This window comes from Colossoma macropomum, unplaced genomic scaffold, assembly GCF_904425465.1.
Source record: "Colossoma macropomum unplaced genomic scaffold, Colossoma_macropomum, whole genome shotgun sequence".
NCBI lineage: Eukaryota > Metazoa > Chordata > Actinopteri > Characiformes > Serrasalmidae > Colossoma > Colossoma macropomum.
Window position 1 is genome coordinate 11,206,409 of NW_023494789.1, and position 26,813 is coordinate 11,233,221.

A 26,813-nucleotide genomic window follows, 5' to 3' on the forward strand; every position below is an offset into this window, starting at 1 on the left:
GGGTAAATTTCAAGATGAAGGGACAAAAAGAAACGGCCCAAAATGACCCAGAAGAAATCTTGGTTCCATTGACTTACATTAAAAGTAAAGCATGTTTTTTCCTTCTCCTGTTACCATTTTGGAGATACGAGGTTTTGTTCTGACAGTAGCGATATGTGTAAGGTACAAAAGAGTAGACCCCCGTTTTATCTTTTTGTCAAGGATATTGGGGGTATTTCACAAAGCAGCACTCCCCAGTTTAGCCAGATAACTTAAAGAAGTCAAGCTGTCCAATAGAAAAAGAGCTGAGGGACATTTGGACAGTCTCCATCTTTGGGTTTATCTGGCTAACTAAAAATCCTGGGGGTATTTTACGAAGCACTTAGCCAGAAAACTTAAAGATGTGGACTGTCCAACAGGAATGTCCCTTAGCTGATTTCCTATTGGACAGGCTTGACTTTGGGCTTAAAGTTAACTGACTAAACTGCTTTGTGAAAAACCCCTGAAATGCCCCACTGAGTGTTATTTGAAATCTTTATCTACCTTTTACAATAAGAAAGCTGTGAAAACCTGAACTCACTGTTCTATTTATGACATTTTTGTGTCAATAATCTGTTTCATATACTGCAGATTCTCCTGTTTATGTTTCTCTGTGTTGGTTTATTTTCTGTTTACAGTTTTAATTGGTTGTTTGTTTGTTTGTTTTTTTCTCTTTCTCTCCCCTGGCTGTGTTTTTAGTTATACAGTATTGATCCAAACTTGTTACAGTGTGATGTCTTATATTTCTATTGTTGTTCTATGTACAAATATTTAATTTAAAAAAAAGCTGGATTTTCTTTGAAGTTTACATTTTATTACGTAATTAACACAAGATGCTGTGATTTTACACAGAAAGTGGTCAGAATGCAGTTTATTGGCTCTGAAAATACGGTTTACTGCCTCAGATGGCCTCCTGGATTCAGACCATCTCCCGGTTGTATGTATGTAGTATGGAAAATAACCACTCATATCCCTGCTGAAGAAGGACTATTAGAAACCGTTCGGATTTAAACCTAATGGTTTTGCTTTCTAAAGGGAGCTGGCTTTATGGTCTCCAGTAGGGACCACTAGATTTCTGTAGAGCCGTGTTTCTCAACCCTGGTCCTGGAGGCCCACTGCCCCGCATTTTTTAGTGTTTTCTCAGCTCCCAACACACCTGATCCAACCAATCAGCTCTTTAACAGCCTACCGTTGAGTTAAAGTGGGTGTGTTAAAGCAGGTAAAACACTAACGTGTGCAGGACACTCGGCCTCCAGGACCAGGACTGAGAAACACTGCAGTAGAACACCTTTAGATCCCATTAGGAAACCATCAAATGCATTCAGAATCAGTGAATGGTCACCTGTTAAACCATTAGGATCCTTTACACTGTGATATGAACCTATTAAAAAAGCCAAAACACGATACAAAACTATCAGGAAGCAACAGAAACACTTAATGGTTTCTATGTTTTTTTTCAGCAGGGATCATAGATCTGTGAATTAAAGGTCCACATTATCTCTAAGTTAAACTGTGACTCAGAGCAGCTCAGCTCAGTCAGATCAGCTCGACCTGAGGGATTATCAGCGGAGTGAGCAGCAGGAACAGGCCGGTTCAAACCGGAATGGACTGGCTGCTCAGTCAAACAGGCAAAGTGGGAAGTAAAAGCCGCGGATAGCCGGAGGCTGCAGAGCCGCACTCACACTTACACCACCAGTAAAACACGGTTTATTACAGCCAGCGAGTTAGTCAGCTACTCTTCTGTGAAAAACAAGGTTAATATATTTCACTCAGACCCAGTGTAGAGCGCACCGTTACAGGAGGAGACACGTTTTTATTAATCTGTTCATTTGTTGGCTCATCGGCCTCTCTTGTCCACTCTGAGTGATTCTCACCGCGCCCTGCCATTTACGAAATGCCGTGCGGCTGGTTTTCTTCTCTGAAGTTTTTCCGGTATGGCTGGCAATGCATCCCAAAAAGAGTCGATTCTCCGATTCCAGGAATCTGGGAATCGACTCTGTTTGCAAAGCTTTGGTTTCCTTTAATTATTCGGCAGCCTTTATTATTATTGTTTTTATGTCCAAACGTTTTTCAGATGGTATTATATATGGAATGTCTTTCCAAAACACAGATTCTGAAATAGTTATAAATGTTATTTTATTGTTGGGATTATTATTTTTTATACATAAAGTAAGAACACAGCGCCATCGTTCTACACATACCACATGTACTACTTCAGAACCTTAGAGTACATGAAAAGGAAAAATAGAAAAATACTAAGATCAATTTATGAATATTGTTTGATAGATAGTCCTTGGAGAAATGTAATTGTCTCATTTCTACCACCCTCCCCCTTTTTTTATTTGGCTTGTTTTTCATTAGTTTATTTTGTTTGTACTTCGCAGTTTAAAAAAAAAATCCACAATACACATCAATAGTCTGGCTGTAGTTCACTTTGGATAAAGCAAGTAAAATGTCAAATTGTGTAAAAGGAAGTTGAGTCAATGACTGTTTAGCAAGTCCCCGCTAGTCGGCCAAGTTCATTTAGCTGGAGTCAGCGCTCCAAACCGCCTTGCTAAAGTCATAAGTCAAATATTCAACTGTGTGGACAACTGAAACAGCAGCACATTAAGTATAATATTTTAAGATCCCTTTGTCATTCATACTAATCATATCAGTGTATTATCTACTTAACTGGCTCCATCTCTCTGTCTTTGTTTTTGGGATCAAAACTATCATAATGTGGAATCGATTTTTGGATTCGACTCAATCGATTCCCGTCACAAGGAATCAGAATCCGTGTCGACTCTAAAAACTCTGGAATCGAACGCCTCTGCTTTCCGGGTCATCTCAGTCCAGGGTTGCCAGGTTCACCAAAAAATACAAAAAATCTCCAGTCACAAGTTTGCTTAAAACCCACTCACCAGAAGCCAAACATGCCCACGTATGTGTCCAGAAATAAATATTTAAAGAAATATGGCGAAAAGCTTCCTTCTTCCCGCTACTGCCCTCTCTTTAGGTTGCCAGCTGTTCGACACCAGGATCAACATACATTCATTAGAAGATGCATTTTCATTTTCATTGCATTTCACTGTCTGCAAAGTGTCTTCTTTTTGGTGACCGCGGTAAATTTGAGAAAAGGAGCACAAATAACTTTCACTCATTGCTGCATTTTCAAACTATGTAGTTTGGAAGGACAACAGCGAATCTAGCAACCCTCAGAACAGCGTTCGGGCACTGTTTCCACTTTGTCCGTGGATTATAGACTTTTGGTGCCCCCTTGTGGACAACAGACGAAGCGCAGCTGTTTCTATAATCCTCCAGACCAGCTGGGTGCGCAGTTTCCACCTGCTTTGCCAAACATCTGCATTATAAAAGAACAGAACAACTTCAAGGGAAGAGAAAGTTACATTCGTCTTTTCGTTTTTAACTCGCTGAGCTTCATGAAAATCGGGTTTAGAAGATCAGCATTTTGGTGTCTCGTGCTGGCCAGTGTTGTACGCAGGTGGGCTACTTCGCTTAATACAGCTCCTCCAGGGAGATTCACTCGAAAGAGGCCCCGGATATTCTGTAATAACTCTCGCTCGGACGAGGCGATCTGAGCGAAACAACACGCAATCTTCTCAGCAGGATGGTGGTGTACAGTATTGAGCAGCGCGTCTTCATGGTGCGAACCTATTGGGTCACCAATTCGTTTAAGCAGTGTCAGAGTGAATTTAGGAAGAAATATGGTGTTCGTGACGTACCCTCAAAGAGTGTAATTCAGAAGATGGTACGGAAACTGGAAACGACGGGATCACTGATCCCTTCTCATGGCGGAGGCCGTCCGAAGATGTCGCAGGACACAATCGATGATGTGCAGCATCGTCTGCAGCAAACGCCCTCGAAGCCTCTGAGACGCCTCGCGCAGGAGACCGGGAGGTCCTACTCAACATGTCAGAGAGCTGCAAAAAGGGCAAAACTGCACGGAGAACGTCCGAATGTGTCTGGCAGAGAACGGAGATCACTTCCAGCATCGCATGTAATGCAATCGATTACACATACGTTAAGGTATGTGGCGTATTTGCTTCATCCTAACGGGAATTACAACAGAATATTCGGGGCCTCTTTCGAGTGAATCTATAATAAGTGTATAAGTGTATAATAAGTTCACTACTAATAGGCACTACATAGACCCTTAGCATGATTAAGGGTCCTTTGCATCGTGACAGGGTTCTTCAGATTGATGGAGAGTGTGTTTTATATGGTTCTATATGGCACCAAAAGGTAAAAGGCTTGACATCTTTTTGGTGCTATATATAGAACCTTTTTAAAAAAAGGTTCAATATAGAACCATCTACAGCACATTCAATCTGAACCTGAAGAACCATTTCATGATGCGAAGAACCCTTTATTCATGCAAAAGGCTCTATGAGTGTTCATGGTTTTACATAGAACCATTTTCTATTATTAAAAGAACCCTTTTTGGTGCTTTATAGAACCATTTTCAAAATAGAGTCATATACACAACATTCTCCGTCAGTCGGAAGAACCATCTCACCATGCAAAGAACCTTTTAATCATGAAAAGTAGAACGTTTCAAACTTTCTCCATAATTAAATCGTCAGGGTCTACACAAAGTCGTTTAGAGCGATGTGATGTATAATGCACTGTTCTAGAGAAACTTGCCAGGTCGAAATTGTTTACAGTGATGATGGGAACCAGACGTCCAAAGAGTCTAATTCCTAGAAGAGCAACCTTACAGAAAGTTATTATAGTTACAAGTTTAGTTGAGAATACAGGGTGACTCAGAAAGATTCATCCGATTTCAAAGCGCCATATTTTTACAACCGTGAGGAGCCTATAGGAGCCAATCACATTCTAATTGAAAAAGGGGGTCATAGAGTTTGGGACTGTCACCGGAAGATGGCTCCCTTCAGTCTGCGAGGGGACGGCGACCCCTGAGCTGAAAGCGTTTTGCGTTCTCCACTTCAATAAGAGTGAATCCTCATAACTGTGCAACATGATTTGCGTCAGCAGTGAACCTCCAACAGCTCAGAGTGTTCACTGTTGGTTCCACAACACTGGATGATCTCCGAAAGCGCACTGAAAGAGCCGTAAGTGCAGTGACACCCGACATGCTCAATGGAGTACGGGATGAATTTAACTATGGCGTTGTTGTTGTCCATACAGCTGGAGGAGGTTCATATTGAGCACTTGTAAAATTACATAATAAACTTTATGCTCATTTAAACCATTTACAATTAACTGCATTGTTCTGTAATGATTTACAAGTGAAACAAATCATTTTGAAATCGGACAAATCTTTTTGAATCACTCTGTATTTACCTGGAATGTATTTTTCAGGGCAGAGAGGTCCATTTAGAGTGTTATTAGGCAAAACAGTACCTAAAGGAAATTTAGATTTGCTACTATCAACATGAGATAAAACTCCAAAGACACCTGTAGGTTCACTGGTCTTTCTGGATAGTAAATAAAATGGCTATATTTGTGTTGTACAGAAACCAGTCTGTAAGTTTCTCTCCAATGAACAATTTCACACCAAACCACTCTGAATGACTTTGTTTGTGTCTTAACCCCTGAATTATGCAGAAATATTGAAAAAACCTGTGGAATCCTCTTTTAATACAGAACATCAGCCACAATGTCCTGTCTGGAGAGGCATGTGATTTGGAAGGCAGGGGAACTGGAGGCGTACCTCCATCCTTCTCCGTGGACCCCAGGGGCCACAGTCGTAACGTATAATCCCCCTAGAGGAGCCAGCAGCCTGTTCCATTTACCTGAAGACTCTTTCCTGAGCCTGCTGTTGGGCGCGAGGGCGGTGGGAAGCCTCCTGTGTGAGCGGCTGGGGGTGCAGCGCTGCGCCCTCGTCCACACGCCTCAGAGTGAGGAGGTGGGTAGAGCGAACTTAACCCTAACTTAAATAAAAGAGTTCTTACTGCACTGAAATAATGGCTCAGGTATCAGTCACAGTAGTCTAGCACTGAAGGGTAATATACCAGAGCATGGCAGAGAGAAAAAAATAGAAATGTATGAAAAACACCCATTTATAATTTCTGTGATGCAGTATAACCCAAAACCCCAAAACACTGGATTTTAAAAGTAAAATAGATTCTAAGATTTAATGAGAAAAATGTTTTTCAGGATTGCAGCGACATGAAAAAGGTGACATAATTAAAGGTAAAAATAGATAAAAATAAAGAAAAAATTATTTCAGCAGGTTATCACATTCATACAAACACACACAAACTGATGTATAAGGGCTTAACTAAGACAAGAGTGTAAAGACAGTCAGCAGGCGTAAACTATGGAGAGAGAGAGAGAGAGAGAGAGAGAGAAAAAGTAAGTGGTGGGAGTGTCTTCGCTGTCCAACACAGACTTGGTCAAAGCAGTTGTACCTTTATGCAAATTATATATAAATCAGACTTAATCATATACGTGACTTCTGATGCATTATATTACAGTCAGTACTATCATCATCTCTGTGATTGATCATTAGGGTGTAAAACTTAATACTAAGGATTAAGCAAAAGAATTGGATGACATTAATCAACACAGCCCAGGGGGCAGGGTCAAGTTGGTCACCCTTCACCCAACTGTGTGAAGTCCTGTACCATCGCCCATCAACATATCTGGTAGAACAGATTGGCGAAGGACATAAGCACGTCCTTATCTCATGTCACAGCATCCTTCTTGAGGAACATGTCACATGCCCCACAGAGACACAAAAGCCGAAGAACTAGATGTAAAAATACATTCTTAAGAAAAAATTCTGTATTAAAAATGTTATTATTTAATTAATTCAATTATGGGGGATAATCTATATCCCTTCAGCACAAAACAGCAAAGGGGGCAGATCTCTGTAGAACTGTAGTGTAACTTTAGAACCTCCAACATCTATCAGCACAGGAACTTAAGTTTTTAGGCTCTATTCTTTATTTTTTTAATCCTTTTGGTCTAAAATAAAATGCTAAATCTAAATAGCAGAAGTGAGCAACAGTAGGTCAGGAGCTGAACCAACACAAAAACAACAGATGTGATGAAAGATTACTCTTAATAAAAGCTTATTATATTATAGAGCTCATATTATACATTTTCTTTACATATGAGTCCACTTATGACGTTGCTTTTGTCTATCGAAAAAAAGTCATAATTTGTTTTTGCACATTTTACTAACCTATCTTCATCCCTTAAAACAAGCTGTCGTTACTCTACCTTTAATGTAAATGAGTTCTGTTCTTATTGGCTGCCCTGTATTGTGTCTCATTCAGAATGCAGCTGGAGCTAAAACACTTCTTATAGCTTGAATAGTGTGAATGGGTGGGGCTAAAGTGCTGTAGGCTTCAGCCATTCTTTGTTGGATATGTGTAAATGTGCTGGTATTTGTGACATCACATTTTTACTGTAGTTTAGTTTCCATATATAGACTGTATAGGCTGGAAAAAGAATGGTCAGGTTTGAAACTTTAGATATGTTTACATACTACATCAAACCCTTATTTTTGGAAAAAGTGGAAAATTCCATTCCACAGTTTTCCATGATACAGGCCCTTTAATGTACATTAAAATAGATATTAAAGTTACCATTCCAGAGACTTTCTTTTGACACTGATACTGCCCACCTTTTCCAGCACGAGGACCCCACAGTGAAGCTGCTGGTGCTGCCCCTCCATGGCCTGCAGGCGGACTGGACGCCTCATCTTGCAGCTGAGGAAGACTTCCAGCCATATGATCCTGGATACATTACGTCGAAGAGTGGCCCACGATGGACCGATATAAGTTTGGAGTGGGTTAAGGACAGGATCCGGGCAAAACTACCTTCCCCAGATGCCCCTCTTGACTACACTTTCCTTGGAGACCCGTCCCACCCGGGCCTGTTTTCTCGCATAGTTCGTGGTGAGGAGCAGCAGTGGAGAGTGTGGGAGGACGAGGAGCACATTTCCTTCCTCACTCCGTTCCCCAACACGCCTGGTCTCACTGTCCTCATTCCCCGCAAACCACTGACCAGCGACATCCTCCGGCTAGAGGAGGGGGATTACAAAGGTCTGGTGCTGGCAACCCGACAGGTGGCTCAGCTGTTGGAGGAGGCGTTGGGAGCGTGGGGGGTGGGTCTTATATTTGAGGGATATGAGATTGACTACGCTCATGCTAAACTCATTCCTCTGGTGTCACCACCTGACAACATGACCCAAAACCTAACGTGTCCAGCGCCTGAGTTTTATGACATATACCCCGGCTTTGTGACCTCAGCCAGTGGGCCTCTGGCCAGCACTGAGAGCCTGAGAGATATCCATGCCAAAATTACTCAGGTGTGAGAGATTTCTTTTTATTTTTTTTTTAACTAATTTTTTGTGCCAAGGTGAAGACAGTATTGTGTGTTAAAGGGCCCATTTTCTTACTTGCTTAGAATACAAAGAGTGATACAGTGTGTAAACATTTTTTTCCAAAACTGTTCCTTCCTCAGTCCATGTGGTCCAATTATGGAAACTAAGGTGTATTTAGAATTCATTGTTTTTTGTGACGTCACCACAACCAAAGAAAATTGATATCTATCTGCCTATTGAGCCTACAGCAGTTTAGCTCCGCCTATTCATGTCAAAGCCTTAAGGACCCTCCTGTGCTAGTTTTTGAAGACACAATATAGCCAGCCAATCAAAACGGAGATCTTTTATGTACGGTTGTATGCATACAATTATGCGTCTCTGGTCAAATACATTTTTTTTTTTGTTACATTTTCATAAGTACACATTCTCTACAGAGAACACGCTTCTTATAAAAACATTTAAAGCACAATTACTGTTTATTTGCTGAATTTAACATAATGGGGAAAAACATAAAACATAAATTGTTGCTTTTGCAAAGGTTATATAAAATATTTAGATTTTTTCAATATGTTAAACTCAGCAAAAAAAAAATTGTGCACTAAAATTTGCAGAAAAATGCCATATTTAACTTGTCTTCACAGAAAAATCTACAAAACATATAATTTGACCGAAGATAGTGCAGCTTTTGCATATGACGCAAAGTATATAAACCGTATATAAACCACACAAGCTATAAGCGGACCTTGTGGGAAAATAAAATACAAGAAAAATGTAGGATATGGGCCCTTTAACATGTTTTAATGAAGTTCAATGTAGAGGTGGGCAATATGACAAAATATAATAATATTTGAAAAAATGTACAATACATAATGCATATGATTATATTTTGTCATTTGATAAGTTGGATCAGTGCACTAGAAAAACAGTATACATATATGAGTAAAATTGTATTATGATCAAGAAACAACTCTCAGCATCATTGCCATTTGAATTAGCAGCCTTAGACAGCTGTGATTCTTTAGACCTCTTTAAATCTCTTTTTAATGAAAGAGTTGATCAGTGCTATTCAAGTACTGTCAATACCCACAGTATACTCAGAAAAGAAGTTTATTGTGATGTAATTTATCACAAAAATGTCATATTGCCCACTGCCACAATACAGAAGGGCTTTTCAGCTGTTTTCATATGTAATTTGTATTAATGTGAGTTAATACAACCTGAAGCATTTCTTATCCATTCTGTATTAATGATGAAGCTGTATGTAATTAGTTCAAGGGCCCATATCTTGGAAAACCTAAATTTCCTCTCTTTTTTGAAATGTTAGTATGTAGTTTGATGTAGTATGTAAACACTTTTTGTTTCAAAACAGTCCATGTATGGAAATTAAGCTGCAAAAAAGCATGTTTTGAATTCATTGTTTCTCTGATGTCACGGAATTCTATAATACATTTATACATCTGTCTATTAAGCTCTGCTCATTTATGCTGAAGTTTTAAGGTTTTTGGATGAAGCACAATACAGGGCAGCCAATCAGAACAGAGGTCATTTACATATGAGTCTTAAAGGCACAGTAATGAAAACAGCCTGTTTATTTATAATGGATAAATAGAGGTTGTAAAATGCTCACTTCGAAATTAATTACACTTGTTTTTGGTACATAAACCAACAAAGATATCACAAGTGGATTTAGAGGGACAACATAGAATGCAAGTATAATGTAGGATAAACTATTTTGTTTAGCAATCAACTGCAGTAATTTGCATTTTGGGACCAAAGTTCAGTCCTGCACCAATAGAATTTGGTGACCCTGTGTTTACATACACATGACTGCAGGCTTAGATAAATAGACTGTTTACATGAATGAAAAATGATTAGTTTGAATATAAATGTAACCAAGAAATGATTAATAGAAACAATTCATTTTAATTGGATTGTGTTGCAGTTGTATGCATGTAACATGACAACTGTAGTGTTCAGAAGTTATAATCCATAATAAGCATTTATATTTGAATGACTGAGAAATTGTAATTTCTGGGAAACATACTGAGTTCAGCTACTTTTATATGTATTATTTGAAGATAAAATTGATTATATTCTCAGAACAGTGACACTCATCCGGTAGAGGTTTCCAGTAATGAAATTTTCCATGCTGTATCACATTATTCTGCTACAGCTATACTGCATGTTGTACATATTGAGAAAAACCAACGTGTGCTTATTATATCAGTGACATAAATGTGTGTTATTATATAGTTTGAGAAACATTAACACGTTTTCTTGTTTCTAGTGCTACTAGGTGAAATACCTTTTCCTGCTCTAAAGTCCTTAATATTGTCAGGTCACAAGAGCAGCTAATTGTTTTTTTCATGTTAATTAGACAGGCAGCGTCACCTATTTACACAATTACAAGCTTGCCCCATCTGTGGCGCCTCTCTGAGCGCACCTTGACCAGCTCCTAATTAATCCCCAGACATTTTAATTACCACCTTAAAAGAGTGTAATTAACCTGTCTGAAATTATGGCATCACCACAAAGAAAGAGGGCAGAAAGACACAGTGAGGAAGAGCATAGAAGGCAGAGGACCTCTGATCACAGCCTGGGAACCAAGGTATGTTTTACAGAGACAAACTAACCTTATATGACAGCTTATCATTCAGTTATACATGCTTCAAATTTTCTTAGTAAAGAAAATGGTTCTATATAGAACCATGAACACTCAAAAAAACATTTGCATGATTAAAGTTTTTTTGAATCCCTAAAGGGTTCTTCAGACTGATGGAGAGTGTGCCAATAATAGAAGAACCCTTTTTGGTGCCACATAGAGCCATATAAAACACATGCTCCATCAATCTGAAGAACGCTTTAATCATGCAAAGGGTTCTTTGAGTGTTCATGGTTCTATATAGAACCATTTTCTTTACTAAAGAACCCTTGAATAGCCATCTTTTTTAAGAGTGTAGCTTAGCAGGTTGTTAAGCAAGACTATTGACCGGGACATTAATATGGATTGTTTGTGTTCATGCATGTGTTTGTTACAAGGCAACTGCAGATCTCCATGGAATACCTAGTAGAAGTTACAGTGCTGTGCAAAAGTCGGAGACCATCGTTCATGTATTTAATTTCTATAAATTTATAAAACAGCCATTAAGTACAAGTTATTCATTTTTCAGCATCAGCAAAAAGAAGACAACACATTTACCAGAAACATACACAAAAGCCCCAGCAACTAACTGTAATTTCCATTTTTCAGTATTTAGTGTGTCCACTTGTTACCTGTATTACAGCATCTATTCTTTTCAGGAGACTCACTTTCAGTTTTTCAAAGAAATCTGCTGGGATATTTTTCCATACCTTCAAAGTTCAGTCTGAGAAGTTGCATTTTCTGCTTCTTACAATCCAGGTAACCACAAACACTGGATTCTGGAGTGGTCAGTCCATTCCTCTGAGAACGCCAGCAGCATATTTGATTTGCCAGATTCCTTCTTCTATTCTATTTCCTTTTCTCAGTGAGGCTTCTTGAACAGCTACACATCCTTTCAGACCCATAGCGCAGTGTTGTCTTCTCACAGTGGAAGGATGGACAGAAACACCTGTGGATTTTTACAGATCTGAAGCAGCTTGATTTTCTCCTCACATATTTTTCCTTGACTTTCCCCTTCCTTACGCAAGTGCACTGCAAAAAAATTGTATCTTGTCAAGTGAAATTATTTTAATTCTAGTCGATCTACGTAATATTTCTTATTTTGAGATGGTTGTGTATTTATTATAAGATTATCTAGCATATTTTTAGACATTGTTTACCTGTTTTAACTCGTTTTATCAAGTAAATTTATCTCACAATTTTACTCGAAAAGATACCATGTTTTGCAGTGTGGATTATATATGGAATCTAAAATGAATTACTTGTACATAATTGCCATTTGCACAGTACTGTATATATATTACATTATGCACTAATGATATCACTTGAAGGTCAGCGGTCACTCAGAGCGTGTAGATGTTCTACCAGCCTTTTTCTCAGTAAAGTACTTAACGGTAATTCACTTCAGGCAACTGACCCCATAATTTGTTTGTGCAGTTAAATATCACAATAATATGAATCATGCAAGCAAAAAAAGAGTGCAATACATCTTACACCCCAGGTGGCACACTCTTCAAAATGCTACCTTGAACGAAAACAAGACCCTTACCTCAAATTGTGTAACAGCCAAAGACATGTTTTAGTTTTGAGCTACAAGCTAATATTTTGGCTATAAGATGCTGTTTTAGCTATGCTGCTTTTGTCCAGTTTTACAGACAGCAGAATATCATACAACTGGACATGGTTTGAGGCAAATGTGTGATGATTTAGGCTTGAAGTTAGCACAATCCTAATTATTTGAGGTATAAGCGTCCATTACTTATTGGCTACATTAGCCTTGTAGCTCCAGTGCAAAACTAAAGAAGCAAACTTCAGACACAAAAAGATGTCACAGCACAACGTTACACTTGAGTTACGACTGACAATTGACAAATATGATTAGAATAGCCTCATTATAAAAGAAATCCCAATCTCTGAAATGCGATAAAGAACAAGGGAAAATGTTTTTTTTAGTGCAGTTCAATGGAAATTGCTAGCAGGATTAGCGATTCATAAAAACCTAGATGGATAGCGTGAGTAGTAGCATTATTGATTTGCACAATGCTAGCTATAGGCTAATCACTTTCATTCATTATTAGCAGTGTTAAACAAGCTCTAAACTTGAAAAAACACTTTGTTTTCCGAAAATCTTATCAGTCCATTTACCACAAAATGCTCACACAATGTAAACGGTCAGCTTGTGATGTTGGAAAAAAATTCTCTCATAATAACGACTAAAACAATGCTAATCTAAGATTAGCCTCGCATTGTCGAAATGATCATAATAATTAAGACACAAAAGCTAAGAAACTGTTCATATATCAGCACTCATGCACCTTTCAGATGCTGACATTGGTGGGTTTTTTCTCTGGTCTTTGCAGGCATGGGCAGCAGGCCCGTCTCTCCATCTTGCTGATGTAGAGCAGCGGCTCGATGGTGCAGCTCAGGTCCATGATAGAGAAGACAGAGATGCTGATCTTACAGCTTAAGTCCACGAAGGAGTAGGTGGAGGCGAAGGGCATCAGGGCCACGGGCGGCAGGTAGTTGGCCACGATGATGGCCAGGACAATGATGACCATTTTGAAGGCTTTCTTCTTCACGGGGTTCATGACCTCTTTGCCCGCCACGCTCTTGCGCAGCACCCAGATGATAGACAGGTTGCAGAAGACCATGAGGAAGAAGGCGGACAGGATGAGGCCGCTGAACACCTCGTTCACGCTCATGACTCCCAGGATGCTCTTGGTCAGCGCGTAGGCCAGGACCAGACCCCACACCACTGCTGAGACGAGCGCCCGGATACGGTTGTCACGGATGCCGGTGAACACGATAGGATGGACCACAGCGATGTACCTATTGGATAATTAAAAAGCATAGCAACAGTAATGGCTCTAATATAAAGGTTAAATGTGTTCAAATTTCTGCATATTTCAATTGTTGGGATGTAAACAGTCATTCAGACTGTTTTGGTGTGAAATGGTTCACTGTAGAGAAACTTAATGACTATGATTTCTTTACAGTGGTTGTGATAGGATGAAGGGAGTTTACGCATATGTAGCGATTTTATTTACTATTCAAAATGAGTTTTTGTATGAATATATGTAATGTTGATAATGGTAAAACAATGATAAATTTGAAACCATAAAGTTTTCTTTGGGCACTATTTAGCCCTATAACAGCCTACATGTATCTTCCACCATTAATGTGTTTTTTAAAAATGTATTTTAGGCCAAAATCTGCTCAAAACTAATGTAAAACAATATATTGGGCATAACCATTTAATGTCATATCTTTCTGTGAGGGAACGTTTAGAGGCGTTTAGGTGTCCTAACACCACCACTGTGAGCAGTTCTGTCTTGGTAGGTTTCTCTACAGTGGAGCTTTTCACATGAAAATCAGTCTAAATGACTGTTTACATATTAACAGTTTAATGGTGGAAATCCCCTTTACCACATTTTGTGTCAGGCCAGATGAACACTACAGATCTGACATACAGTGACACAAATGTGTTCAAAATGAGACTTTCTTGTGCTTATAAAAAGGGTAAACCTTTGTAATTTCTAAAGTGAAAACTGGTAAATGCAGACATCAATAAAACAGATTTGAAAGTCTTTGCATTAGTTGTAACTAACCTGTCTGTTCTAAGCCTGTATGTGCCGAAACATCGGCCAAAAAATGTTTTCTCATTTAACATCTATAATAAAAATTGTAGATGTTAAATGAGTAAAATCACCTAATATTACTCAGACCATTATATGCCTAGATAACTGGATAATGCCTGTGTATATTCCTATCATATTTATTTTTTCATGTTTTTTTATCAACATCACCTCAGTTCATTTAAAGCAAATATATTAAATTTACTGGTCCAAAAGTCAATATTTTGTGATATATCTATATTTTTAGGCAAGGATAGATTCTATTAAAAAAAAAGAATTATTAAAACTGGTGTTGATCCACCCGTCTATAGTACCTGTCTAAACAGATGCAGGTGAGGAAAAGGGGTGCCACGTCTTTGACCCCATAAGCAAAGCGCTGGAAGTACCAGATACCAGGATCGTCCAGGTAAAGCCGGTTGACCATGTCCACAGGCGTCATCAGGCAAAAGTAGGCATCCAGCACGGCCAGGTTAAAGATGAACATGTCAGACGTGGAGCCCTCGCTTTTACGTGTGGCGATCTGCCACATCACCAGCACGTTGGTGGGGAAGCCCACGGCCAGGTTCAGAATTTTCACCCCGAAGTAAAAGACGAAGCCATAAGGAGCCACTGCACACTCATCATACTGGTACCATGGAGGGTGTTGCCAAACAGAGGCTGTAGCATTCAGAGCGAGTTCAGAGACGTTGGGCATTTCACAGAGAAAATGGGGCCTAAAAAGGAAAGAGAACCTTAGGTAGTGAAATTGATGCTGGAGACCAATAGGTGCAATTTACTTCAGACAGAAATACATATATATATATATATATATATATATATATATATATATATATATATATATATATATATATATATATATATATGGTTCTTATTTATTCCACTATGGTTTTTTTTTTATATGGATTAAGCCGAATCTTGAATCACCATTAGAAATACACACTTAAAAAAGATAATATTCAAGGGTTCTTTAGTTAAGACAATGGTTCTACATAGAACCATCAGTTTTATATAGAATCATTTCATGCTTAAATTGTTTTTTGCGTGGTGAAATGGTTCTACAGGTTGATAGAGAATGTGTAAATGGGTCTGTATAACACCAAAAAGGGTTCTTCTATTGTTACAATCTTGACAGCGTAACTATAGAAGAACCCTTTTTGGTTGCATATGGAACTTTTCAAAAAGGTTATATATAGAACTACATACATTCTCTATCAATCTGAAGAACCATTTCACCTATTTAGAACTTATGGTTCTAGACAGAACCATTGCCTTTACAAAAGAACCCTTGAGGAACCATCTTTTTTAAGATTAATAACTGAGTAAGACTGCAGTTTGTGGGCTTAAACATTTTCACATAAAGATTTCATTGATCAAGTCAAGGTTCACCATAACATCCAACAACTATTTTTAGTCACCATGAATAACTAATGAGCAAGTATAGTCATTAAAGATGATAGTTGCATGAAATTATCCAAAACTTTGAGAAGTGTAAAGTGGAAAACTCACCTAAGGACACCCTTATTTCTTCACTGATCCCACTTGTGGCTTTTCCACACACTTTCCAAACTTTGGCCCCCAAACCTCCTCACTTTAACTCCCTCTCACCTGGAGCACCCTAATATAAATGCATCCCATTGGGAGGCCGAGCTACACCATTTTGGCCACGACCAATCAGAGTAGACCCTTTTCGCTCAATAATATGGGCAGACTTAGCGCCGTGGTCTGATTGGTCAACATTGGGCCGCAGAGCATGTGCTACAGCATTAAATTGGGCGCTGTTTAGATAAAGATGCACCATAATGAGAGGGGATGGATACACTTTGATATCAGTGACGCAACTGCTGGTAGACGGTGAGACTTTGAGTAAACAGGTGATGCAAGGCTGAAATGAGTAAATCTCATGTAACATCTTACAGAAGCCATTTCTGCTACTCAGACAAACCTAGAAAACATTCAGTCGAACACTCTAAGAACAAAAGTTCCTAAATAGTTTTGGCTTGGATGCACTTTTCTAGGAAAACCTTTAATCAGTACTTTAAGTACATGAAGGTTCTTTATACTTTAACAAGGTTCTTCACACACACTTCATTCACAAAAAGAACAATCTACTGAAGGGTTCTCTGGGGAACCAGAAATGGTTCTTCTGTGGCAACGCTCCAGAGAACTATGCGATTCCATCTGGCACATTTCATTTCAGAGAAAACCAGGGAACCTGAATATAAATGGCTAACAAAGGTCATTCTCAACCACAGATTCATTATGAACATGGAGAGTAGATACATGATTGAACCTGCCTCACTGATGACCTCACCTGGTCCCTCCACACCAACACTATTGTAAGATGTGCCCATCAGCGTCTCTTCATCCTCACGGGCTGCATCACTGTCTGGTACAGCAGCTGCACCGCCTGCGACCGTAAGGCCCTTAAAGGAGTGGCGAGGATGGCAGAAGGCACCATAGGCAACAAACTACCAGCCTTACAGGACATCTATCAGTCCCACTGCCGCAGGAAAATCTAAAAGATCTGATCAGACAGTGTCACCCAGCACACAGCCTGTTCACCATCCTGCCATCAGGCAGGAGATTTTGCCGCATACAGGTTTCTACCCACAGGCTGTCAGGCTTCTGAACAAGCTGTGAAGCTGTGAGTCTTCCCCCCATTACCATTTCACTCAGTCACTTTGTCAGCATTATTATCATATTGTATTACTGCTATGGACAATAACACTAAGTCACTTTAAATAGCAATAACACTAAGTGACTTAAGTCACTTTAAAATGTATATATTATTCATAGCTTATCCCTTGTTTAATATAAATATTTTTGTACATAGCAGAAAGGATTTTTTTCCCTTACATAGGTCCCTCTCGTCTCTATATTTTGTGTATATTTAATATATTTCAGTTTCAGTATTTTCTTGCTTCACCACAAGCATTTCAATGCATGAATGTCCTGACATACGCAAATGACAAATAAACTTAAAACTTGAACTTAAAACTTGAAACTGTATGTTTCCTCAGCTCTTTCAATAGGATACATTAAGGAAACCTATAAAAGGCTTCCTAAAGGCCCTATACTTCAATACAAGGACAACCTGAAGCCCATTTTTCAATATATAGGCCAGCTTTTGCATGCCCTTTAGCTAGCTAAGTAAACTTTGTAAGTTTGTTTGTGAAGTGTGTAGAATAAGTTTATCTTTTGAAAAATTGCTTTGTCTGGCTTACGTGAGATGCACTGCCCTTCTTTTTTTAGTGTTTCTAATTGTGTAACCCTTATTTAGCTAATTAGCAAGCTAGCAAAGTAATATAGCAAACTTACATCAGTCAAGATCTATAATTGAAGTTTTATACATTATAACATATTCAAGCCTGAAGGTGGCAATTCAAATGTCATAGTTTGGAAAGATTAAGTAATAGAATGAATGAATGTTGAGTCTGATCACAAAAATATCTGTGCAAGTTGCTCCTGAAGAACTTGAAGTAAAATGATTGAGACAACCTGGGATGGAAACATGGGGCCATTTGAATATTTTAGAGAGCTGTTTCTTAGAACATTTCAATAAGGGAATATTGGACCCTGGGAATATAGGACCCCTGGAAAGTGAAGCTGTTAGGGGAACACTGGACCTGGGGAACAAAGGGCCCTGGACACATACAGGGCTGTTTCTTAGATATTTCAATGAGAAAATAAAGGGAAGAAGGGATTCTGGGAACACAGGGTGACTCTGTAGTATGTAGTTTTGGACACAGCCACATATTTGAGCTTGCAAAATAGATACATTTTCTTCACACTTCACTCATTAACTGAACAAGTCAGGAGTTTACTAGGTCTGACTTGTACAATTTGCAGTCTGTCCACATGCTGCTCAGACACAACAAATCCAGCTTGAAGACAAGCAGACAAAACTTTGCCAGAGTGTGTGTTACTCACAAAACAAACACTGGGCCTCATTCACCAACTGTTATTAAGAAGATTTTTTTTTTCTTAAAACCCACTTACGCAGTTTTCACAAAGATGCTGACGTTCACCAGTGTTTTCTTATTTGGGATTTGTTCTTAGGTAAGAACAGAATCTACAACACTCAAGAGCACAAAGGTGTGAACAGTTCTGTGGTTTAAGAACACGGCATGAATCTGGTATACACATTTTCCCAGGACTTTTCTCAAGAATAAATTTAAGAAAAAACTCAGGGAGATATTGGTGAATAAGGCCATTGAGCTTTAAACAGAAAGTATGAATCCATTTCATTTACTGAAAAGGAGTACACTGAATTGGCTTGATTCAAATGTGTAAATCATTCCATATGCATAAAACACATAACACAATTTTTTGTTCATTTTACTTACTTTTGGCATGACTGTATTGATGTAATAGATGTTATATGTGTGGAAATTACATATTTGAAGTAAATGCAAGGCTTTACTTTTCTTACTGCTTTTAAGAGCAGACTCATATCATGAAAAAAACTTTATATTACTTTATATAATAAACCTGTATTTTTGACATAAAGGAGTTTGAAGTAATATGTAAACACTGTTAAAGTTTCAGAAATGTACCGTTTAATCCCCAGTCCATATATATATATAGAAATCATGATGATGCAAAAACAGCTTGTTTTGAATTTACTGCTTCTGTGATGTCACAAGAAACAACACATTTACGTATATGATCCTGTTCAGCCTACAGCAGTTCTTAGCTCCGCCCACTCACACTAAAGTTATAAGAAGTGTTTCAGCACTGGACCACTTTTTGAAAGAGGAACAATACAGATCAGAACAGAGGTCATTTACATCTTCAATGAACAGTAACCAAAACAGCCTGTTTATTTTAAGGAATAAAGAGGGGCTGGAAAGTGGTCAGTTAAAAATGATTTATGATCATTTTTGGCACAAAAAAACTCAACCTCAAGGGAAAAACATAAAATACTAGAAAAATGTTGGATATAGCTCCTTTAATGTAAACACAATGTGACAAAACAGGTTGTTCTGGATTTCTCAGGCTCAGGGCATATACATAATTAAACATGTAAGAATACTGATCTCGGGTCAGCTTTACTGAGCATGCTATCATGTTCATGAGGTCATGAAAGATCAAACTGATCCGATATCTCTTTTGAGAAGTTTGACACCACTTAGAGTTTCCCCAAGAGATACACATAGGCTGAGACAGACCGAGTCCACCTCTCATATCTTCTCTGTACTGTTGAATGCACTGCATTCAGCCCACTTAAAGCAGCAGTCTGCATGGGTCTACAAGATGAGCTACAAGGCAGTATACACAGCTCCAGTATGCTTGATAATTATTGGCACCTTTGGTAAAGATGGGTAAAAAAAAAAGAAAGATCATGAAAAAATATCTGTGGTTAATTAACTCAGTCTCACAATGAAAATATGAAACTTTTAATGGAAGAAAATTTAATCTAAGAATATAAATGATCAAAAAACATTTCTTTAAACAATATCACATCACAAATATTTGCACTCCTAGCTTTTCTTATGATCAAAATGTAACTCCAACATTTTTTTCATCCTAACCACAAACATAAGTGCCTGTTACATGCTTGGCACTACCGGAACTTACTAAAACTGAGCTTTATGGTCAGATGGGACAAAATTAGAGCTGGTCACAAAGACTCAAGGTGGGATAGTCATAAAGGCTGTTAAATGCTGCTAAGGCTACATTATGTAAGAGTTTTTTGTTAAAATTAAAAGAAGTAGCATTACTGAGACAGGAGAAAATAAACAGGCTAAAATACAGTGTTTGTGCACTGCTGGGAGTCACCCTGTAAAGCCTGAAATGATCATTTAAAAGTCAGAGGCGTCAGGTTGGATTTGAGTTTTTCAGACCATGTCATACATCTTTGCACATTAACATCAAACACACAGACTCAAAAAGAAGTTCTAGCTTGATGATCAGATGTTCAAATGCAAAATCAACATTACACTGATAAAGATATGATGGCATTAGTAGATAATTCACTCACATCCTTGTAAGACACGTCCTTTTTTAAGTTTCAATGCAAGTTTCAACTGTTTCAACGCGCTTGCAGTCAGATTCGTCCACTCAAGGAGGGGGTCCAAAGCACAACCCATGTTATAAAAGGTTCTTCTGCATGTTGCATGCCATTACACATTTCCACCAGAGAGGTCCCCAAAACTTGCATAGCGCAACTTTTAGTATGGTGTGTGGTTGACTGTGATGTTTTGGGGCTGCTTTTTCTTCAACAGGCCTGGGAACATTGCAAGGCATCATGAACATAGCATCACAAACTCCAGTACTAAGAGATTTTAAATGAAGATCTGACTCCCTCTGACAAAAAGCTGAACCTGGGTTGTGTTCAGTTCCTACTTTTTGTGTGAATCCATACAAAATGGTTCAATGACCACAGAATCAGTCTTTTGATATGGTGAGTCCTAATGAGAAGATCTAGAACTGGGGAGATCATGGAATGAGCTTCATTACAGGAGAAGCTTATTGTTATGTTGGCTAAAGGAGGTTGCACAAAGGGAGGTACTGAATGCAAGGGTGCTATTACTTGTGATATATAGTTTTATCATTATTGACCTTTTTGATCCAGCTTTACCACAAGTGTCAATAATTATGGAGCTCATTGTAAATCTAGCTCACCTAACGGGGTAACATATAACATGTATAGAACAGCTTAGGAGTGATGTGGCAAATGTGACAATGAATATATGAGATTTAGTATTTTTTAACTAAATTAATGGTGTTCAAAGCAATTGAACCAGATTTAGTTGACTATAAAACATGATGTGTTTTCTGAATATTGTCGTTTTTAAACCTCCCATTGCTGTGCCTTTTACTCTAATTTGCAAGGCCTTTATGTGGCATATGTGTTTCATAGAGCTTTAATAAGTGTTAATAAGATAGTGTTTACTTATTAACTGATTATAAGACTTACCTAGTTATCTGAAATTATTTTAAAGACTTTCCACTCATAGACCTTACCAAAATAAAACCATATTACCAGATATTACAATATAAACACTGGTTAGTAAAATAAAGCAGGCTATTTATCATTCGGCTCTTATTCAAATGTTGTTGCACTGTGAGTTACACTCCAGTGTAGGCTTTCTGTAGCAGAAGGATTCATCTGCCCCAGGATAGAGTGGTAAGCCTTTATTTATAGACTGACATTTGCCATAACAGCAAAAAACAGCAAAACTGTACTACAAGCTCTGACAAAATGAATTATAGACTTCATTTTCTGAAATACTGTTAATATATGATAATGACAAGAAGTTAAATATGAAACATTGGTGAAATATAATGATATTCACCAGGATTTACATTAAAACTTATTTCTAGCTGAGCTGAAATCAATTAGAAAGAACTTTCATGTACAGCATATCATTAAGGGCAGCATTTGTAAGGCTACATAAGCTTTTAATAACAACTGACATAAACCTACATTCATATTTATAACAATCACCAGTTGTCAAAAAAGCTGCTTTTGTCATTTCTGATGTCCTTTCATTCTAAAAGTGTAATGATAGCTGATCCTGTTGGAATGAGCCTTTATAAATGTTTACAGTTGCTTCTGTGTGGTCTTATGAACGCCACATGAATATGATGATCTAATCTTAATCTTATGAATAAAATTGTTGTATTAAAAATCTGAAGCTCCTGAGTACACAGCTTTTAGAAAGGGACATTTACACTGCATATCCATCCTTGCAATTGTTTGCATAATCATATTAAAATGAACAATAATATTTAATGTTTTAATCTTCTTGTTAAATAAGTGGCTATAAATTCATTGGATGGCTCCAGGCACCTGCAGTAAAGCCCTATGGAAATAAGAGCTCATTTGATTGAGAATGGATGGTCAAAATCATTTGCATGATTAAACAAATGATTGAACAAAAGTTCATTTCAGGCCTTGAAAGTCTTTAAAAATTTTCTTTTTTCTTGTGTTTTTTGACAAAATATTAATTAAAGGAAATGCATAAACTTCAGAACATGTTATTTTCCCATCTCAGGCTGTCAAATCAGTGCTACTAATGTTTTTTGTGGTGAATTTTTGAAAGTCTGTGCCAATTGATTTCATTACTTTCTAGAAAAGAAATGTATGTATTTAAATATTTTTTTAACTGTTCAAACAAATAATAATTTTCCTGTTTTCTTTTTTCTAATTATATATATAGTAATTTATAGTATAATTTATTATTTATAGTAATTATTTATATAGTAATAAAATAATAATAACAAAAACAATATAGACTTAGAATATAAACCTTTAGAGTGATATCTTTCTAACAAACAAAAAGTAATATTTTCTTGCATTAGTAATTTTAACTAATGACTCTCATTCAAATTGACACTTCTGGTAACATAACCTGCTAAGTTAAATATGTAAAGACTATTTTCACCAAAAATGACTGAATAGCGGGGTTGTAACCTGGGTAACAGGGTTGAAGTACAACCCTAGAAATAACATTTAACTTTAGCCAATCAGTTTTCTGCAAGTTAATTATGTTTTATTTTCTGAATGCAACAATGCTAACAATGCTAGTTTTTGCTTGAATTTGTTCATAAAATTTATGGTGTGGAATGACCATAATGGAAACCAAAATCTTTTTGTGTGAAATATATACATATTAGCTGAAAATATGTGGACACCTGGTCAACAGACCTACATGAGCTCTTTGTGTATCCCATTCCAAAACCATGGGCATTAAAATGGCCAGGCGCTAATGTTGGACTAGAAGGCCTGGCACACAATTGACGTTCCAGTTCACTCCAAAGGTGTTCAGTGGGGTCTGTGCACACAAAACTTGTCAAACCACGGAGCTCGCTTTGTGCACAGGGACTCAGTCATGCTGGAAGAGGAACGGGTCTTCCCCAAACTGTTACCACAAAAGCATGCAGAAGCATACAGTTGTCTAAAATGTCTTTATATACTGTAGCATTAGCATTAGCCTTGAAACCCTGAAAAACAGACCCAGGCTTTTATCCCTCCTCCACCAAACTTTACTGTTGGCACTGTGCATTGTGGTAGGTGCCTAGATTCGTCCATCAACTAACAGATAATGAAGTGCAATTTATCACTCCAGAGAACACATTTCCACTGCTTCAGAGTCTAGTCGTAGTGGTACACCACTCCAGTCGACATTTGGCATTGCACATAGTGATCTTAGGCTTGTGTGCAGCTGCCCGGCCATGGAAACCCATTTCATGATGCACAGATCTTGTGCTGATGTTTCTTCCAGATGCAGTTTGGAACTCTGTAGTGGCTGATGCAATACAGGATAGGCTATTTTTATGTAATGCAATTCAGCACTCGGGTGGCTCTGTGAATTTGTGTGGTCTACCACTTCGTGGCTGAGCTGTTGTTGCTCTTAGACATTTCCATTTCATTATTAGCACTTACAGTTGACCAGGACAGATCTAGCATGGTAGAAGTTTCGTGAACTCACATATGGCTATGGTGGCATCCTATAACAGTGCCACATTTAAAATCAGTGAGCTCTTCAGTATGACTGCCAGTATTAGTCTAAGGAGATGGTGTGACTGAAACACCTGAACTCAATAATCAGGAGGGGTGTCCACATACCTTTGGCCACATAGTGCACTTCTATACTTGTACTAGTTCTACTTCTTACTAAGGAAGCAAACTGGTTGGTCAGCTACATTTGGGGTACATTTGATTTTTTGCCAAACTGTACAGGCAACAAAGCAGAAACATGTTTGTCCTGGTAAGGTTTTGCCTTGTAAACATGAACAATAAACATATTCTGTTTCTGTTACATCAGCTTTCATCATTGAACTAATCAGCCAGGTGATTGCTTCTGGTCAAAATGGGCCGCACAGGCAACCTCACAGCCAACCTCACAGTCAACGCCACATCCAGTTTTGACAATGACGAGTTGTTCATTACATTCTTCCCTATAGCGGTGGTCGTCCCCATCGTGGGCTTTCCCACCAACATCTACGTCCTGTGGACCCTCTTCCGAAAGCCTAGCCTGTGCTCAACTTCTGACATCTTTACTATAAACCTGGCCTTGCTGGACGCTCTGTGCTGCTTGTTGCAGCCCATTGAGGTCATCGATGCTATTTACTCCTCGCTGAATGAGGTGGTGTTACGCTCTGTGCTTCTGAACCAGTTTGCAGGACCCCTTTTCCAGACATGCACATGCGTGGACTGTTATATAGGAGTCATCCACCCTATCGTGTTCCTCAAATTCAAGATGCCGAAATTTCGCCTGTCACTCTGCGCGTTCATCTGGACAGCAATGGTCTGCCTTTCCTTGTGTATCTACTATATGGGCGATGACACCAGAGGGCTTGAATGCATGGCAGGATGTCTGATTGGCGAGCTAGGCATCATGCTCTTCTGCAACGTCCAGGTTCTCCGGGTTTTGAAGCAACGTGGACCAGGCAGTAGGCAGATCCACCCAGCCAAGCTTAGGGCCATCCAAACCGTGCTGACCTTACTGATCATGGTGATGATCCACTACATCACATCTACAGTGAACTTCTTGATGATCTCCTACAAACAGGTGCCGAGAATATCGCTCTTCACCATCATATCCTTCATGATAGCTTGCATAAGCAGCTGTAACCACCCCTTCTTCTACCTTCTCAGGGCCAGGAAAATATACTGCTTCTTCGGCCAAAAAAGCCAGGCAAAAGCTAAAAAGCCCAAAGCAGGCAGTGCTGTGGCAACAGTTCAGTCATAAAAAGGGGAAGGTTATGCAAAAAGGCCCTTTTTTAAAAAAAATGTATGCTAATTCTCTGGATCATTTCATTAGCAGTCTACTACATCAGTGTAACCGTTCTCTGCTGTCTTTGCTAATTATTTACTCTTCCAAGTGAAGAAGTCACCAAGCACTATTACATCACCATTAATAGCACCGGAAAGTATGTGCTGATTTCTATTTTTATAATTTTTACTTGGTAAAAAGTTTGCTAAGCAGACATAAGCTAGTTATAAGTGTGTGATCAGAACAGTGCACTATCCTTTCATGGTAGCAAGTTAAGCCAACCAACAAGCATGATAGCTAATTAGCCAAATTAGATGTTTCAAAGTGTTTTAATATGACCAGAAAGATAGTTAAATAGTTGATTTGTGAGTTCAGACTGATTGAGGGAGGAGGGAAGAACTTGGGCTGGAGTTCTTGGTGGTGGGGATTGCGAACCCTTCATCATGGGAAACCGAAGGTGAGGATGTGAATTTACAGAGCGCTAGATTGGAAGAAGGAAGGCTTTCAGGTATTTCCCTCCAAAATTCAGTTATAACATTACTACATTTGTTATTATGCTAGTCATGCTTTAGCATGTGAAACACTGAACTAGAGCCAGAACCAGAACCATAAGTTCTTTTGGTTCCTGTTTGGGTCAGTGCACAAAAATTGACCAATAGACCATTTTTTCATGTGCTGGAGCTGACTGGGACCAGCATAAGACCAATTAACTATTTTACTAAATTACTATTTGTCTTTCTGGTCATTTTTATAACATGCTTATATCCCATTTTATATATACCGGATTAAATACCCTGTACAGTTGGTTTACACACTAGGGATATGTATATAATGTGCTTTTGTGGACGTGTGTTGCATATATCTGTATGTATTAGTTATTTGTACTCTTGTACTGGTGCCACTATTTGTACTCTTGTACTGGTGCCAACTGGTGCCATTTCACCAAGACACATTCCTAGTGCATGCAAGTATTTTACCATCTTCCAGAGAATCCTTGGGTCCATCCTAATTCAATCTTCCATTACTTTTTAAGCTCAAGCGAAGTTTATAAAGGATTCTTAAACAATCACCTTCAGCAGCAGAAAGTCCTCAGAAATCACTGTGCCCTGAAGAATTTGTCTTTTCAGACCCGGAAATAATGGCAGACGAAGCTGGTTATGAGCCACAGCATAAAAAAACTTGCAAATACTTCATATTTCAAAATGATAACATTTGATTTGCTGGGCTTTAGGTATGAAACTACTCCATCTGTTATAAATGACTGCTGTTACAGTTTCATCAATTTACTCTACTAGCTTGCTGGATAGACTTTAGGGTTCTTAAGCAAACCTAAGAAATCTCTTGTTGGCATGTGTAGCAAATCAAACAGTGGAAAACACAGACACAGACACTCCAGTGCGAGTGTGCATTATTAAAGACATATTTCAAATTTAAATGAAAAATTTGCATTTGCATTTCTGTGTATAGTGTTAACATGGAAAAGCAAAGTG

At 38.4% G+C, this 26,813-nt stretch overlaps 3 protein-coding genes across 4 annotated transcripts; 2 read left to right on the forward strand and 1 right to left on the reverse strand.

The window, feature by feature from the left end:
• Positions 1-3,328: 3,328 nt before the first annotated feature.
• Positions 3,329-8,818, forward strand: LOC118807891. Of its 2 annotated transcripts, none has more exons than XM_036570057.1 (3): positions 3,329-4,047; positions 5,629-5,890; positions 7,628-8,818. In XM_036570057.1, the coding sequence occupies exons 1-3, from the start codon at positions 3,629-3,631 to the stop codon at positions 8,309-8,311; spliced, it is 1,365 nt and encodes a 454-aa protein (XP_036425950.1). In that variant the 5' UTR covers positions 3,329-3,628; the 3' UTR covers positions 8,312-8,818. The 2 variants fall into 2 exon arrangements, with proteins under 2 accessions (XP_036425950.1, XP_036425951.1); XM_036570058.1 differs by having other exon boundaries at positions 3,329-3,502.
• Positions 8,819-13,279: 4,461 nt separating this feature from the next.
• On the reverse strand, positions 13,280-16,195 carry LOC118807496 (P2Y purinoceptor 1-like). Its single transcript, XM_036569517.1, has 3 exons — positions 16,103-16,195; positions 14,911-15,309; positions 13,280-13,790 (listed from the first exon to the last, which is right to left on the reverse strand). The coding sequence occupies exons 2-3, from the start codon at positions 15,288-15,290 to the stop codon at positions 13,280-13,282; spliced, it is 891 nt and encodes a 296-aa protein (XP_036425410.1). The 5' UTR covers positions 15,291-15,309; positions 16,103-16,195.
• Positions 16,196-24,417: 8,222 nt separating this feature from the next.
• On the forward strand, positions 24,418-25,299 carry LOC118807438 (proteinase-activated receptor 3-like). Its single transcript, XM_036569450.1, has one exon. The coding sequence runs from the start codon at positions 24,418-24,420 to the stop codon at positions 25,297-25,299; it is 882 nt and encodes a 293-aa protein (XP_036425343.1).
• The last annotated feature ends 1,514 nt before the right edge of the window (positions 25,300-26,813 follow it).

Excerpts from the sequence above, each read along its gene's own strand:
- LOC118807891 (XM_036570057.1), top strand. The coding sequence starts at position 3,629 with ATGGTGGTGTACAGTATTGAGCAGCGCGTCTTCATGGTGCGAACCTAT. Across the intron at positions 4,048-5,628 it reads TCGATTACACATACGTTAAG|AACATCAGCCACAATGTCCT; the intron begins GTATGTGGCGTA and ends CTTTTAATACAG. Across the intron at positions 5,891-7,627 it reads ACACGCCTCAGAGTGAGGAG|CACGAGGACCCCACAGTGAA; the intron begins GTGGGTAGAGCG and ends CACCTTTTCCAG.
- LOC118807496 (XM_036569517.1), bottom strand. The coding sequence starts at position 15,290 with ATGCCCAACGTCTCTGAACTCGCTCTGAATGCTACAGCCTCTGTTTGG. Across the intron at positions 13,791-14,910 it reads ACCTGCATCTGTTTAGACAG|GTACATCGCTGTGGTCCATC; the intron begins GTACTATAGACG and ends ATTATCCAATAG.
- LOC118807438 (XM_036569450.1), top strand. The coding sequence starts at position 24,418 with ATGGGCCGCACAGGCAACCTCACAGCCAACCTCACAGTCAACGCCACA.